Source organism: Manis pentadactyla, chromosome 2, assembly GCF_030020395.1.
Source record: "Manis pentadactyla isolate mManPen7 chromosome 2, mManPen7.hap1, whole genome shotgun sequence".
NCBI lineage: Eukaryota > Metazoa > Chordata > Mammalia > Pholidota > Manidae > Manis > Manis pentadactyla.
This window is the reverse complement of record NC_080020.1, coordinates 116,324,213-116,341,435: the sequence shown is the minus strand read 5'-3', so window position 1 is coordinate 116,341,435 and position 17,223 is coordinate 116,324,213. Positions and strand designations below refer to the sequence as shown.

General features: G+C 47.3%; 1 protein-coding gene across 6 annotated transcripts in view; it reads left to right on the top strand.

Moving 5' to 3' along the window:
- The window catches only part of PDZD2 (PDZ domain containing 2), a 356,418-nt gene that overhangs the window by 266,206 nt on the left and 72,989 nt on the right, over nt 1-17,223 (top strand). For all 6 annotated transcript variants that reach the window (XM_057496082.1, XM_036926632.2, XM_036926631.2 and 3 more), the window contains one exon: nt 35-190. In XM_057496082.1, coding sequence (XP_057352065.1) covers nt 35-190 — 156 coding nt within the window. The remainder of the gene's footprint in view (nt 1-34; nt 191-17,223) is intronic.

Here is a 17,223-nt window from a genome sequence, read left to right as displayed (position 1 = left end):
GGTAATCTGTGTGTTTTTAATTGTGTCCACATAGGAAAGCTCTGCAGAGGACCTACTGAGGCTGACATCTAAGAGTTTGCCTGATCTGACCAGCTCAGTAGAGGACGTGTCCTCTTGGACTGACAACGAAGACCAGGAGCCAGACGGGGAAGAAGACGTAGGCACCAGCTCGTCTGCCATCCAGGGAGCAGTAAGTGTGCCTCTGGGTTCCCAGGCTGCTCTGCTGGAATCATGTTCTCCTGAAGACATGGTTGGCAGGGTCAGAGATAAAAGCTTGAGTGGTATGAAAGAGACCAGGATGGGAGAAGACCACAGTGCATTCTTTTTTTTTTTTTTGTCAGAATCTTCCAGGAAAAATCTGTGAGGGTAATGCTTTTCATTTAAGAAAAAAACATTGAAACTAGAAACAGGATACGAGCAACTGGGTACTAAGTTCAGTGTGTATATAAATATCTAGGATGCACAAGGGTATGTACAAGGATTTTATTGCTACTTCTTGATATAGTGCTTGAAAACTATGGTTCATGAATTTAAACTTAAGAGATGTCTGGTTGAAAGTGGAATGTCAAAATAACACAAAACCCAGGCAAAGTTATATAGATACGTCTTACAATTTTAATCAAACCAGAACTCTCACATGGTTCATAGCTCATCCTTACATACCCTGTGACACTTCACACCTCATGGTCCCATCTCCAGCACTGCCTGGCACACAGAGTTGGGGGGGCTTTTGGTTAATTATCATTGCACTGTGGCTCCATGGTCTCCTCAGTGTATCCAAGATGTGTGATCTTTTTAGTGTAAATTCTTGTTAACCTTTGTTCCCCAACTGAACCAGTCGTGGGGTCAGGAGGGTGCCCTCTTTCTGCCATTTGGAGCCCCTTACTCCTTCCCACCAGCGAACTTTGGCAGCATGAGTGAGCACTAGAAAATTAATTTTGCTTATCATAAGGCCTTAGAAGACAAAAATGCATCTCTTACTGTATTTACACAATATGCTCTTTTAATTTAAGGAATAAAATTTTGCTTTTCCTTTTGTTTGATCACGAGAGACCCAGGGCCACTGAGTATAGTTGTGCAGGTTGTGGACTGCACAAAGGTGCTACATCTAAGGAAGCACAGCTCACATCATGAAAATCAGAGGCTTTTATGTTCCTTATAACAATATTTTGGATGATGGCAGTAAAGAGTTCTGCTTTAACAAAACGATATATTAGGATAATTTTCCAGAAAAGGAAGGAAAGCATCTTCAAGAGGAGGTGCCTTTTTGTAATCTGCCCAGAGGCATTTTACAGGCCCATTGTTGATGTCCATCATTTTTTCAGCTGCTTTTCCCTCCGAGGAGTGCTTTCTCAGGAAACTGACCTGTAAAGCAGATAATCCAGGGCTGAAGGAATAGGGTTAAGGTGAACAGTTGAAAAACAACTGTGATTATTCACATCTCTTTATATTATGACACCATTCAGTGGCTTCTGTTACGTTTACTTCTAGTAAGGGTAGAGACTAAACTGATTCATGGCCTTCACCGCCTCCCTGACTGACCCCTGTCTACTTCTCAAACCTCACCTCGCACCAAACTCTCCTTCACTCCTAAGCAGCCGCTATACTACCCTTCTTCTAGTCCCTCACTATGTGCACACACATTTTCCTGCCACAGAAAATAGCAATGACTCCTATTCATCTTTGGGATCCTATAACATTACTTCCTCAGAGAAACTTTTCCTGAATATATCTTATGTATATTAAATCTCTTGGCTCTCATGGCATAACCACGTGGCTCTCCTGGGAATGGACTGTCATATTTAAATGTGTGATTATTTGATTGAGGTCTGTTTTTTCTGAGACTCTAAATGCCATGATATAAGGGATTTTGATGACTAGTTTGGTTCCCACAAATCCCTAGATATTAGCCAGCACATCTGGTGTTGAGTTATAAATAACTAAATAAATTAAAACACAAACAACAGAATAAGAATTCATTGAATATGAATGGCAGTTCAACCAGCCGACTCCCCAACTCCAGCAAGACTCCCGTGTTCCCACCTGTAATGGCCAGGCACTCCTCGCTAGCAGCTGTCCAGCACATCTCCAGCCCAGAGGAGCCCCTGGCCCACTGTCTGGAGGGCTCACCCCTGCTGAGCAGGACCCCACAATGCAGGGCCATGCCCTGGCACAGCTCAGTCAGCTGAGTAAGCTCAGGATCTTAAGGAGACGGAAACTCTACAGCCCAAGCCCATTTATGTAGCACAGTAGTCCTTGTACAGAGGTTACAGTCACATACCCATATTCTCTTACAAAAAACTCCAAAGAATTATTTGTCTGGGAATTGTTTACACTAAGTAAATGGGTCATTACATATCATATGGTATGTGTTTTTATTTAAATTGTAATTTAAATTTATTTTTATAAATTTATAATTTTAATACATTTATTATTATTTAAGTTATTGTAATTCTAACTGAAATAAGCAGGTGACAAGAGGCAACAAAGGGCCAGGCAGTTTATTTGAGCGCAATCCCAGGCGATGTTCACCGGTCCAGCTAGTCACAGGCTGGGGAAGTCACGCCCAGCAGGGCAGGCAGAGAGTTTTTAAGTGAACAGGGAAGGGAGGGGGAAGTGGACCACACTAGGGGTATGTGGGGAAATTTTTATTGGCTCAGGGTCGGGTGATGGACAGCCAGATGTCTCCTCCTTCTGGATGGAGGGGGTCTGCATCCGGGGTTTGTCGGCAGGTCACGGGACTGGAATGCAGGAAGAGCTGTTCATTCCCTCCGCATACGGCTCAGAGCTACTTGGTGCTGTTTCTGCTCTGCCTGCACTGTCCTCGCCCTCCTCCCTCTGGAGCCTCCAGCCTTACATTCCAGCCTTTTGGTCATAATGGGTGACAACTCGATCTGGCTACTTCCGGCTGACAGGGGGCGTCGTGGGGGGTTTTGAGGTTGGTTGACGGCCGGAGGAGGCTCAGTCGGGAGGGGCGGGTACTTGTGCAGCAACAATTGATTGACCTTTATGTGTGACATTTCTGCTATGCAGTGTTGAAGGAACCTGACGGGAGAAGGTGAGGCTACCTCACTAGGTAGGAGGAGGAGGAGGAGGAGGAGCCTGTCAGAGTTGGATCTGTAGAGGTGCAACTTGTTCCACTTGCCAAACATCATTGGGGGGAGGGGCTCTCTTTAGTAGGGAAATATGGTACTACGCAGGGTGTCCCAACAGTTTGGCAGCAGTGGGGGTTGTGAGGATTACAGTGTATGGTCCTGTCCAGCGAGGCTGGAGCAATTGAGGCTGGGGTTCTTTTAGAAGTACCTCGTCCCCTGGCTGAAGGATTGCTGCGTCTTCTGGGTTGTTGGACGATGTAGGTTGGGGTAGGAGCTGGTCTGCATGTTCCCTGAGATGTTTCAACAGTGAAAAGTAAGGAAGGTAGGAGGCCAAAGGAGGAGAGGTAGCGGGCAGGCCTGTGTTCAGTAAGAAGGGCCTGCCATACATTAGCTCAAATGCGCTTAGTCAGTTGGTCCCCGGGGGGCAGTGTGCAGCCGAACGAGAGTGAAAGGGAGAAGATGGGGCCACGAGAGCTTTACCTCCAGAGACAGTTTAGTTAGTGGGTCTTTTAGGAGACCGTTAGCCCTTTCGACCTTACCCAACGATTGGGGGTGATGGGGTATATGGAGGTTCCAGGTGATATTGAGAGCCTCGGCTGTTAGCTGAATGACCCGGGAGATGAAGGCAGGTCCGTTATTGGATTAGAGTGAAGTAGGGAGCCCGAAACGAGGAATGATGTGTTCTGCCAGCACCTGCACCACTACTGATGCAGTTTCTCGGTAGGTGGGGAAGGCCTCGATCCAGCCTGAAAAGGTATCAGCCAGAACCAGTAAATACCAGAGTTTTTTATGCCTACGCATGTGGGTGAAATTGACCTGCCAGTCTTGTCTGGGGATCATTCCCCTCATCTGGTGGAGAACCATCCGGGTCCTCAGAGCACCTTGAGACGAGACGCAGTGACAAGTAGTGCAGGCTTGGTGCACCTGATCTATTGCCCTGCGGAGACCATAAGGGGTAAATATGGGGAAGAGAAACCGGTGCATGGCCTCCAGCCCAATGTGTAGAAACTGATGAATTTTGGATATGATATCTCTGCCTTGGGCTCAGGGGAGGGCAATTCGTCCCCTGAGGTATATCCATTCCTGATCTCCAAACACCCCTCCTTGATGTAGAAGCAGTTGCCATTCATCATCGGGGTATTGGGGCAATAGAGAGGAGGAAAGAAATAGCACAGAGGGTTGGCTAGACCCGGATGTTAACTGTCAGGCCGTGGCGTCTGCCAACGCATTACCCCTGGTTACTGGATCATTCCCAGTCTGATGTCCTTTACAATGCACGATGGCCACCTCCTGGGGTCCTGTAGGGCCTGTATCAGGTGGCTGATAGCCCTGCCGTTGATGATCGGGGTTCCCTTAGTGGTAAGGAAGCCCCTTTCCTTCTAAATTGCAGCATGAGTGTGTGTAATTAGGAAGGCATATTTAGAGTCAGTATAAATTGTGGCCCTCTTCCCGGCTGCCAACTGTAACGCCTGGGTAAGAGCCACTAATTCGGCTTTCTGGGAGGTGGTCTCAGAAGGGAGTAAGTTTGTTTCTGTCACCTGTGACAGAGTTACCAGTGCATAGGCCACCCTTTGCACCCCATCACTCCCCTTCACCGAGCTTCCGTTTATGAAAAAAGTTAAGTCAGGTTCTTTGAGGGGCACATCTTGTAGGCCTTCTCTAGGTTTTCTAAGAGCTTCCACAATCTCTACACAGGTACACAGGAATGAGTGGGCTGATCCATCTGATCACTGATGGGAAGCAAGGAGGCTAGGTTAAGGGGTGGAGAGACTTGTAGGGTTACCTGTGGATGTTCAATGAACAGAAGATGGAATTCCTGTACTCTTGAAGGACTCAAGGAGGCTAGGGATTTATGACTCAAAAGATCTTGTAACCGGTGTGGGGAATACACAGTAATGGGCTATTGGAGAGTTAATTTCAGGGCTTCTTGGGCCAGACTTCCCGCAGCTGCCAGGGCTCAGAGGCAAGGCTGCCACCCCCTGGTGGTGGTATCTAACTGTTTGGAGAGAAAGGCAATGGGATGGTACCCTGGCCCCACTGGCTCTACCAGCACTCCGGTTGCCACCCCTGCCCTCTCTGCTGTATATAGGGTAAATGGCTTAGTTAAGTCGGGCAACATCAATGGGGGGGATGAGAGCAACGCATCCTGCAACTGATTTAAAGCAGAAGCCACCTTGGTGGGTGAAGTTAGTGGCCCAGTAGGAGTCTCTGTGGCAGCCACATAAAGCAGTCTGGCTAGAAGGGCAAAGTTAGGCACCCAGTGTCTGAAAAAACCCACTAATCCTAGAAAAGATAGTGTCTTGGCTCCTGAAGTAGGTGGCAAGAGAGCTTTAATTGCAGCCACTCGGTCTGCCATTAGGGCTCTAGTGGTGGAAGTTAGAGTTAGCCCGAGGTATGTAACCTGAGGTAGAGACAGCTGTGCTTTGGCAGGGGATTCCCTGTATCCCATGTCTGCCAGGAAATTAAGAAGGGATGTGGTGTCCAGAACTGAGGCCTCCTTTGAGGGGCTGCAAAGTAAAAGATCATCTACGTATTGGAGGAGAGTACTTTAGCCCGTTGAGTGTCGCGAGAGGTCTTCTGCCAGGGCCTGTCTAAAAAGATGGGAGCTATCTCTAAAACCTTGAGGTAGAACTGTCCAGGTCAGTTGTGTAGATCGACAGGTGTCAGGATCTTCCCACATGAAGGCAAATAGCGGCTGCGAGTCTGAGTGGAGAGGTATAGTGAAAAAGGCATCTTTAAGGTCCAGTACAGTAAAATGAGAGGTACCAGAAGGGACTCGAGACAGAAGAGTATATGGGTTAGGCACTACTGGGTGTAAGGGGATAACAGCCTCGTTAATTATTCGGATGTCCTAAATGAGGCGATACACACCAGAAGGCTTTTTTACTGGCAAGATGGGAGTATTGCATGGAGAGTTAGTCGGTACTAAAAGCTCTTACGAGAGCAGATGATTAACAATAGGCTGTAGTCCCCTTTGGTGAGCCTGCAAAATAGGAAATTGAGGCTGAGAAGGGTAGCAGGATGGGTCTTTAAGGCATATTAAAACTGGGGTGTGGTGGGTTGCCACCACAGGAGTGGAGATGTCCCACACGACCGGATTGACAGCAGTCCAGGGAGTCGGGAGACTCAGGTCCCCGTCGTCTAACTCTCCTTCACCGACCAAAGCAGTGAGGGAGTCTCTGGCATCCTGTAAGCTTTCAAAAGGTGGGAGGGAAATAGAGGCTCCTAACTTGTAGAGCAAATCCTGTCCTAACAGAAGGGTAAGACAGGAAGGCATGACCAGAAATGAATGGGTAAACGGGATGCCTTGAAAAGTGCAGGCCACCGGGCCCGTCTCTAAAGGCCTGGAGAGGGTTCCCATGACCCCAACTATGGAGACCTTGGCAGGGTATAAAAGCCCTTTAAAGGAGGGGAGAACAGAGTAGGGAGCCCCCATGCCCACCAAGAAGGAGATGGGCTTACCCGTTACCCACAGCTTGGCCCTAGGCTTGGCGAGGGTGATCGGGGCATCTGAGCCCAGGTATCTTCAGTCTTCGAGGATGGCCAGCAGGTCTGAAGGGTAGTCTTTTAAGGGCATCCACTCTCCATGGGGCTCTGCCGCCGGAGGAGGACTACCCCCTAGTGGACAGTCTACTTTTCATTGTCCTCGTTTACTGCAGCTGGGGCATGGTTTGGTCAGTCTGCGTGGTTGGTTGGGGCACTTCTGTGCCCAGTGCCCTTCTTCGCTGCACTGAAAGCAAGGGCCCGGAGGTTCGAGTCGATCTTCAGGGACACCCCAACGATCTCCACGAGCTGGCCACAGAGCAGCTGTTATGGTGCGAGTCTGTTCTGCCATTCGGGCAGCTGACCTCCTCTCGCTCTCATCCTCTCGGGCATGAAAAACCTTAAATGCCATATCTACTAGGTCTCCTAGAGGGGTCTGGGGACCATCCTCAGCCTTTTTAAGCTTGCGCCTGATGTCAGGAGCTGACTGAGTTATAAAATGCATGGCCAGGAGAGAGGAACCCAACGCTGAGGCCAGGTCAATCTTAGTAAAAGCCCCTAGGGTTTCCTTGAGGCACTTGAGGAATTCTGATGGGTTTTCATCAGGCTTCTGGGTAATTTCCCTAAGCTTATCATAATTGATGGCCTTTTGGGCGGTTGAGTTCATACCTTCCAACAAGTAGCGAACCATGCGATCCCGGCACGCTTCACCCTCAGGAGAATTATTATCCCACAGGGGTTCCTGTAGAGGAATAGCTTCCCTGCCCATAGGTTCCCATTCATCTGTGGCATGGGCCTCATTGGCACAGTGCTGTGCTGCCGCCATGACATGGTCATATTCTTCTGGGGTTAGAGTGGATTGGAGGACTACATGTACATCGTGCCAAGTGAGCTTGTAAGTTTGAGTGAAATATTTAAACTGTTTAGCAAACATTACGGGGTTGAAGGAAAAGGACCCCAATCGCTGTTCCACTTGGGACAAGTCTGCCAGGAAAAAGGGAATATGAACCTGCACCACCCCTTCAGCCCCCACCACCTCTCTCAGAGGAGCCATCACATGAGTCTGAGACTGCTGTGACTTAGAACAGGTTACAGGAGGGCTAGACCATTTGGGCGCCAGCCGCAGTGAGTAGGACGGCGGCGGGTTTGAAGGAGGGGACGGAGGAGGTGACACTGGCAATGGGGGATACAACCTGGGAATCGATGCAGAACTTGAAGGCAGGGGACCAGGATATGGGGGAGTTTTACCCATTTTTTTTGAAGTGGAGTCGGCACCTGTGGAACAAGATGGTGGCATGACTGGAAGAGAAGGGAAACAAGATGGCAGAGAGACCAGAAGAGAAGGGGAACAAGATGGCAGAGAGCCCAGAAGAGAGGGGGAACAAGATGGTGGAGAGACTGGAAGAGAAGGGGAACAAGATGGTGGGGAGAGAGAGAGAGAGGAGGAGGGGGTGAGGACATGAACATTGAGGAAGGGAGCTGGCCCCCACAGTGGGCCTGGAGGAGCAGGAAGCGGGGTAGCCGAGATCTTCCACCGAGTCCATCAGAGAAGAGCCTCCCAGTAATAGGAGCGGTAGAGATCGGCAGTCTTTGGCGGAGGCCTGGGCCAACAAAACTTGGGAAGGAGTACACTTAACACACAGATCTGAGTGGGCACACAAAGTCCAAAAAGCCTGCACATATGGGATTTCACCCCACTTTCCGCTCTGGTGGCAATAATTAGTCAAGTCGGTGAGGAGACCAAAATCGAAAGTTCCCTCAGGGGGCCAGCGAGACTGATTGTCCAAGGGATACTGAGGCCAGACCTGAGAGCAAAGGAAGACCAGCTTCCGTTTGCAAACTTCCCGGGACAAATATAGAGTAGCCAAATTAGAAATGAGACACTGCAGCGGGGTCTGAGCCTCTGCTTTCGAGGGCTGGTTCCCCATGTCTGCGTCACCCCCTCCTAACTAATCCCGCTGAGAGGAGCGCCCAGCATCCCAAGCGCACCAAGTCAGGGGAAACGGCCTGGGAGCCTGAGTGAGGGACGTCTCCCCCACCGCAGGGCCAGGGGCGGGCCGGATGCCCAGGGGCCAGATGCCCCAACCTGGATGTAGCTACGATTTCTAACAGACCAGGTGAAATGGAGTTAGGAAGGGAAGCAGACCGAGGGAAACTGAGGGACTCACCAGAAAATAGTCCATGCAGTGGAGAGCAGGCTGAGGTCCCGGGTCAGGGAAGGAGGGGGCAGGGCCGCCAGTGGCCGGTTGGGGCTCCGCGCTCACACTCCTTCCCAGATTTTGGCACCAAATGTAAGCTAAATTCTAACCAAAATAAGCAGGCGATGAGAGGCAACAAAGGGCCAGGCAGTTTATTTGAGCGCAATTCCGGGCTATGTTCGCCGGTCCGGCTAGTCACAGGCCAGGGAAGTCATGCCCAGCAGGGCAGGTGGGGAGTTTTTAAGCAAACAGGGAAGGGAGGGGGAAGTGGACCGCACTAGGGGTATGTGGGGATATTTTTATTGGCTCAGGGTCGGGTTATGGACAGCCAGAGGTCTCCTCCTTCCGGATGGAGGGGGTCTGCATCCGGGGTTTGTCGGCAGGTCACGGGACTGGAATGCAGGAAGAGCTGTTCATTCCTTCCCCATAAGGCTCAGAGCTACTTGGTGCTGTCTCTGCTCTGCCTGCACTGTCCTCGCCCTCCTCCCTCCGGTACCTCCAGCCTTACACTTATTACATATAATTTAAATGAGTTTTCTGATTAAAACAGTAAAGGTTTCACTATATGAATGGTTTTTGAACAACAACAACAAAAAAATCCCACTAAAGACAATATAAATCCCCCACAATTTTCTATTCAAGGATCACCATCTTTAACATTTTAAGGCTTTCTACTTGATTTTTTTCCTAAGCACATATGTATTTTTTAACTGATCTTATATTAAGAAACCTGCTCTGGTCTCAATTATATAATCATGTCATTAAAGGGTATTCTGAAACATGGTTTATAATGGCTAATATTCCATGACATGGAATGGCCATAATTTGTTCCACCCATTTTCTGCCATTAATCCCATTTAGGTCAATCATATGTATGCTTGTTTTTTTCAAAGTTATGAAGAATTCTGTTCAGAACATCTTTGTCCATATATTTCTGGGCACATTTGATTTTCTTATTTCCTTAAATAGCTTGTAGCAGACTCAGTCAAAGGTTTACTCCAGAGTATAAGGGTTACTTATACTAATTTACACTTCCAGCAGTGGCCAGCTCCCATCACCACCAATAATATTATATTTGTAAAAGAAAATTTAACAATTAATTATGTATTGCTTTATACGTTTACTGTTGTCCTTTTTCCAAAGAAATTTCAGTGTATTCAGTTACATCACACTTTATTTGGGAAACTTTATGTTACCTTTAAGGAGAAACAAGTGACTCTGAACAGTAGTTCTCCACAGGCACACTGTTTCAGTGCTGTATTTCTGGATTTCTCCATCGCATCATCCCCGGCTCGCTGACATGAGTCCCAAATTCATTAGCATTGGCGGAGAAACCAGACCTGACCCTGCTTTAACAGTTCTCCTCAGATACCACCTCTGCCCCCTTTACCTACCATTCCATCCCCCTCCCAGAGCACTCACAGAGGAGGGGACACCCGGGCTCTCCACCTGCGCCTGAATACCCATCATTTGTTGGCCATTCTTTTGAGCTCACGTTTCAACCCAGGAGAGCTGGGCTGAGACAGAGTCCTGTAGAGGCAGGAAGCTGGCAGCTGGCATAAGATATGTCCCGGACTTCACAGTCTGCCAGCTCTGCCCCGCTGTGCCTGAAAAAAACGCTGAAGTACTAAAGAAAAGAAAATCTTTTTTAACTCTGTGTTTACAGTCCAAGACTATTTATTTTATAATTTTTAAACACTACTGAGCCACTTAAATGAAAGAAACTTAGTACTAATCAACTATGTTACAGAGCCTTTCATTTCACAGATGATGATGATTAAATCTACTGCCAAATTCCACTCTGACATTGACTGTTTTTGCACCTGTAAGTCGTGGTGTGCTCCAAGTGCTTAGGTTTGAGCAAATGTAATACAAATGCTAAGGATCTGCCATGAGCACCCTTATGATTTATTTTTCATGGGTACAGTAAACATCAATGAGATTCTGCTTTCGAAAATCTCCAACCATGCTTAGAATAAAACCATATGGTGAATGTTCAACTTGAGGAATAGAGGCAGGAAAAAAAGAATGGGAATGGGACAGTGAAATTCCACAGTCCCTTGCATATTGTCACGCACCTCAGTGGGGTCTGGCTTCAGCTCTCTCCACCACCCGCTGCCACATCCTATATAAAAGACAGCCAGTTTGGTGTCAGAAACACATAAATCTAGCCCCTTACCCCTGTAACCCCTATAGTCCCGATCCACCTCATTGGCCATTCTTAATCTTTCTTCTCCACTTTTTCTTCTGCTCTGCAATGACAATTTTTAAATGAGAATCTGGTGGTGACACTTAATAGTTTGAAGTCATTCAGTGACTCTCAGTCACACTGGGTTTGAAATTCCAGCTCCTTAATGCATGGAGTGCCGTCAATTCCAGCTGTTGACTTTTCTCCTGTCTGCTCCCAGCAGCCCTACACACGTGCACACATGCGTCCACAAGCACACAACCTCTCCTAGCACTGTGACCTCCACGTCCCCCAGGTGCACTACAACTGCCTGCTACTCTATGCCTTTGCACCTGAGGTTCTTTCTACCTGGAAGATCTTTCCTGGCAAGACCCTTGTCAGACCAGCCCAAATGTCTCCCCTCCCATGAGTGGACTTTCCCCGGCCCCCCAGTTATTTGGTCTGGCTCTGAGTTTGCATGGTACTTGTGTGGGTTTCTATCATAGCACTCACTGTCTTGTTTTCAGAATTTATCTTTTTATTGTTCTGGCTTCCTCACTAGACATAAACATTTCAAGGGCAAAGACCGTGATGCCGTAAGCACCTCTCTGTCCCGGGATAAGACAGTGCGTGGAATGTCATGGGGGTTGAAGGGAGGAGGAGTCTCCTGTGATCTCCTGGCATTCCTTGACAGCTTCCAGTCCTTCCCTTGCAGATCACCTTGTCCTCTGTCTTTCAGGCATGAGCCTGGGTCCCCGAGCCTTCTGCTTTACTCCTCTTGCCCCCGGCACATGCCCTCTTCAGAGGGCTTGGCCCCTGCCCCTTCCACCAGTGAGGACATCGGCACTCTGGGGCACCTCAGCCCTGCGAGTGCTTGCCACTGCCTGGGGAATGAAGAGCAGTTCTCTCCTGGTCCTTTGGGCCAGCTGAGGGGGGGCTCTGCTCCGTTTCAGGTTTTGTGCACTGATGAGGAGGTGTATCTGGTGCTGTGAGGAAGCCTACAAAGGATGTGAGCCATAATTCCCCAGCTGCATGCCCAGATCCCCTTCAAAAGGAGCATAGATGTTGAAAGGAACTGAGATGCTTTGCTCTGAGGCATTACATGTGTGCCCTCTTCTCTGGTGATCTAAGCACGGCCATCCTCTCAAAGACCAGATGAAGTTTGAAGTTATCTCTGATGCTGCCTTCTGCTTGGAGCATCTGCCATCATCTCTCTTTTCACCAAATCTACTGACCGCTGCTCCCCTGGCATTTAGTATCTGCTGCTTTCTATTTATGCATTGCTGCTTATCTCTTTGGTGGGAGAAAGAAAATACTTACGGTTTATAGACTTCTGAAGTCAGGTATATCTCTTTAGGCCCCAGTGGTTCCCAAGTGTGGTCCCCAGATGTCAGCATCATGTGGAAACTTGTTAGAACTACAAATCCTCCGGTCCCAGCCCAGACCTGCTCAGTCAGAAACTCTGAGGGTAGCATCTAACAACGTTTCTTAATAAGTGTTTTTAAAAATGTTTTCCAAGTGATTTGGACTCAGAATAATGTTGGAGGTCTTAGACCTCTCCAATAAAAATGGCACTGTGGTACTATTGCCTATTCAAAAAAGCATGGGCCCTTTCTCAAGTGTAAATAATTACAGTTCACCTTTTTTTTAAATGAGATGTTTCTGGAAGGAAAAAAAAGAGATCTGGATGTCTGAGAGAGTGCCCCTTTTTAAAATGAAGAGAGGAGTAATGTTTTACTACAACAAGGTGTGAAATGGGTGATACCTCTTATGTGATTGGGAGCCCGTCTCTCGCTTTTTGTATTTTGAAAAAAAAACAAAAATGGAAGTAAAGATTGTCTTTGCCAAATCTGCAATTGTCAGAGCTCAGCTGGGAAGGGTTTGTTTTGCACATCAATCAGCAGACCTGTATCCGGCTTCCTTTGGCATCAAGGGAACCTGTTCTAACATTTTTAGAATCATCAGTTCAGGAAAATCTTGGAGAACTTTTGGGGGATTAGAGTTTAAGAAGGAGTAAAGGACTTCATCTCTCAAAAAGAAGAGCCAGGCTGGACCTTGCAATTCTGTAAGTCTGATATAGGTGTTTGAGTTTTTGTTTGTTGGTGGGATAGTCACAAGGTGTGAGAACCTGAACCACCGTCTTCCGGAAATGCCAGCATCCTTGGGAGTGGGTATTAATCCATATATCAAAAGAAAGGAGAGAACCTCTTATGTTTTATTTGGATTGAGTAATTGATAAGGTGTCAGCTCTTAAATGTTTCCAAAAGTGTCTGGGCCTTGAGGACTTGTGCTGCAGCATCTCATGTGCTGTTTCTGGTTGACTCAGCTGCCCTGGATGGGAAGCTGTCTCTAGGTAGGGGCCTGAGGTAGATGTTTCTGGTGACTCAAACTCAGAACCTAATGCAAAGAACAGGGAGCACTGATTCCTTAAACTTGTGATTATTTTAAAACAGAAAGATCCCAGTGTCTGACTGAAAATCAGATGTTCGCAGAGTGGAACTATTAATATAGAAAGACACTGGCACAAGGCTCCCCAAGCTTTTTGCAAGGACGGAGAGGAGTGTTCTTTTCCCTAAATCCCTGAGGGAAGGGCGTTAAGACAGGCTGCTCATATGGGCAGCAGTGGGCTAACCTCTGGGTCCCTCTGAGCACCAGACACTGGCAGCTACTGCTTAGAAACATCCTCACACCACTGGGTGAGGAACAGTCTGCCCTTCTCAAGGGTCTTCTACTTCCTACTTATCTAACTTCAAGACTCACCTCTTCCAGAAAGTCTTCCCAGATGCACACTTCATGCCTGGGCCCCCAACATGTAATACACCCTGTATTTTCCTCTGCAGACTTTAACACAGATTATAATGATGCATATATTCATATGGCAGTTTGCTTGATGCCATTCTCCCCCATTAGGAGAGCTTCCCCAGGGTAGGGAGCGCTCCTGTATGCCAAGGGCTCACTCTGGGCTCTCAACACGCATGTGTGGGATGGATAGACGTTTGTACAGACAGGCAGACAGGTGGATAGCTGACAATCCCACTCTCATTCCCTAATGTCCCTGCAGACCCCTTACCATGTCTGGTCATCCTCTACTGACTTGCCTGCCTTCCTCAGCACTCCGTAAATTAGCATGGTACAGAGTAAGCATTTATCACTTGTGTCTGTAAACTAGAAAGTCTACCTGCCTTCTGAGAGTTTCCATCTGGGAGAGGATTATCAGTGATGTAGAAATCGCTTTTCCAAGTTTATAGCATTGACAGAACACAGTGTACCTTCCCTTAAAATAGGGCATTCATGGTAGCATCTCATTAACAATTGAGTAGGTTTCTTATTTTTTGTTTGGTTCAAATTAAAAGCTGCAAAGAGCTAGAAAGAATTTAGGGCTTGATTTTTAACAAATCAACAGCCACAACAAAAGAGTAATGTCCCAAGGGGGTTGGTGAAGTAGTAAGTGGAATGTAAGTGAAAAGACCAGCCCAAAAGGCACCAGGGAGAAGAGCGTGGAGCTGCACGTCTTAAAGATGTGGGTTCTGGTAAAGAGAACCATTAAGTGTGGAAGCTACGAGGAAACATTGGGGCTTCACCAGTCCAAACTTGCATTTTATAGGCTAGAAATCTGTGGTGACAGACAGGCCTGCTGAGCTCCGCTGATAGCACACGGTCTCCCCTGGACAAGTCATGTTATGGCTCAAGGCAGCTACAAGGGAAAAGCACGAGCACAGAAGCCAGGAAAGAAAAGTGTTCGTGGCTCTTCTCAAACATACAAGGGAATACCAGCGTCGTCGCAGACACAGGAATGTGATCAGGTAGCTCTATTCTTAGCATATGCTAATATGCCAAGGGAGGGTGCGGGGTAGGCTGATCCTCGGGTCTGCAGGGTCCAGGCTGGAAAGCCCCGCTTGGCAGGTCTGAGTGGGGTGGGGCCCAGGAGTCTATTTTAGAAGCTTCCCAGGTGATTCTAATGCTCACCCAGATTTTAAAAAGCAAACCTTTGGGACATGGTGACTGCTGTAGGAAGCAGCAGCTTCGAACACACCCTTTGTTGGCCGCGTGGCAATTCCCATGACCTGACGGAGGCGGCAGGGCTCCTGCGCGTCTCCTAACCAGGCGCTGGCTGAGGCCCAGAGATCTGTGTGTGCATGGCTTTTAGATATGGTGAGGTGCTAGGCCCCCCCAGCCGCCTCCCTCCTTGCTGTAGCTCAGGATGGGGGAGCGAGGCCGAGGGGTTCGTGGTGCTAACGGGAAAGTTGGAAGCATGGATCCCCCAGCCTGCTCAGAACCCTTCCTGAGCGCAGGCTTGTGCACATCATGGTCCTCGTCACCTTCGCAGGCCCTGGTTCCTAGTATATAGACTAGTGGTGCCGAGGCAGAGGCTGCATTACTCCCCTCGCCAGCACAAAGCAGGGGCCAGACACACTGACCCACCATTCCACAGGGTGTGCAGTGTGCGCTCCACTGTCCCAAACTGGGAACCACCCCTCTTGCCCCTCAGAGTCCTAGGCTTCCCCATGGAGGTCTCAGTTCATGTCACTGTCCCTCAAGCCACACTTCCCCTGTCCTTGGCCACAGATAAGAGGCTGCGTGAAACTCGATGCAGTATGTACAATTGCCAGACAAGATAAGACAAGGCTGCAATTATTGCTGGTCTAGGAAAATAAGATTTAAATTTGGGGGTGGTTCTTGTTTGGTTTGGTTTCATACTTCATTTGGAGATGAAGTGATTATTTAAATGGGTGGGGAGAAAATAAGATAACAGTAATTATTTGGCCTGGATAAATTACCCAGAAAACTGCTGAAGTTTGCATTAGGCTTATTCCCGTGGCACATTTTCTAGGGCCTGTTCCAGCTCGCTACCTGGCTCTCCACTGCGTTTTCATCCGAGTAGTTTGCAGTTCTCAAGGAAGTAAACAATTGAAGTGACTTGCATAGGAAAGCAAATGTTGTGTTGTTCTACAGTCTCAGAGTGCAGTGATCTCCAAAGTGGATGAGCAAACCCAGAGAGTGGGGGAAGCCAGATGGTCCCTGGGATTGTAGAAGGAAAGTACTAGAAGTCGTATAGATTTTATCTGGTGTTAGACTCTTGTGTTTTATCATGCACATGTACATCCGTGTGGTGGCACAGCGTTATAATTTATGAATCTGTTTTGGTAGTTGCCTGATGGCTGAGGCATCTACAAGGGCTCGTATCTCAGCAGGGAGCATTATGAAACACAGTTAAAGAAATCCCCTTCATAGGCAATCAACTTTATCATCTTTTGGATTTGAAAAATTCCCTCAAATTTCAGTGCGAATAAAAGGTGGACTACTAAAGCATGTGACAAAGTTTCTTTTCCCTCAAATTAATTTTTTATAAAAATAACAGCATAGAAGTCCTGAAGTGTCTTAATTGCTTCAGTCAGTTGCTTCCTGTCTTGGCACATTCTGTTACAGTATTCCAAGATGCCTCTCAGCCCTGCCTCCTAGGACATTTCCTCCTATAAATATTACCCCTATGAAACTTATTTTTATGTGTCCTTTAAAAGTTTAAATCTGTGGGCCACACATTGAAATGTAGAAGATATTGAAAGAAGGTGGAAGTTCAGAAATGAAACTGAAACAAAAATGTTTCTGTTGTAAACAAAATGATGGCAATAACACAATGGGGAAAAAAACAGGGAGATGTGACTCATTTGTGCACCGTGTATCTTAGGTAATATATCTCATTTGTTCATGAGCTTTGCTAAGCCTATATTGTAACAGAAATCCTTGTGACATTATGTGTCTCTTGAGACTGTAAGTGGAGATAATGCTGATAGAGTCACATTCTTACTCTCTTAAGAGAAACAGGATATCCGCACTTAGTTTCAATTCCAGTTATTGTGTTGGTTTTTTTAAGGAAACTGACAAAATCACTTTGACATACATAGATGAGTTAGACAAATAGCCAATGTGTGGGAGAAAATAAACACACCTCACCTGAAGAGTTCATGAGCAATGGAAGATACGGAGGGCTTTTTGGTTTGGGGTTTTTTTTATTGCTATTTTTCTCTTTTTCACCACATCATATGCAACATGGCAGTACAGAGCCTGGAAATAAAATCAAAACAAAATATAAGAGATTAGAAGTTCCCCTGTGAAATCTGGGCAGAAATTTCTTGAAGAAATAGAGCTGTTTAAAATTAATAGGATTCTCCCCACTCTAACACCTATTATCACTGTGTTTGCTTGCCTAACTCTCTAATAAGTACTGATTTAGCTCAATAAATGGCATTTGCAGAAAGAGAATACCATGCCTCTCCCTCTG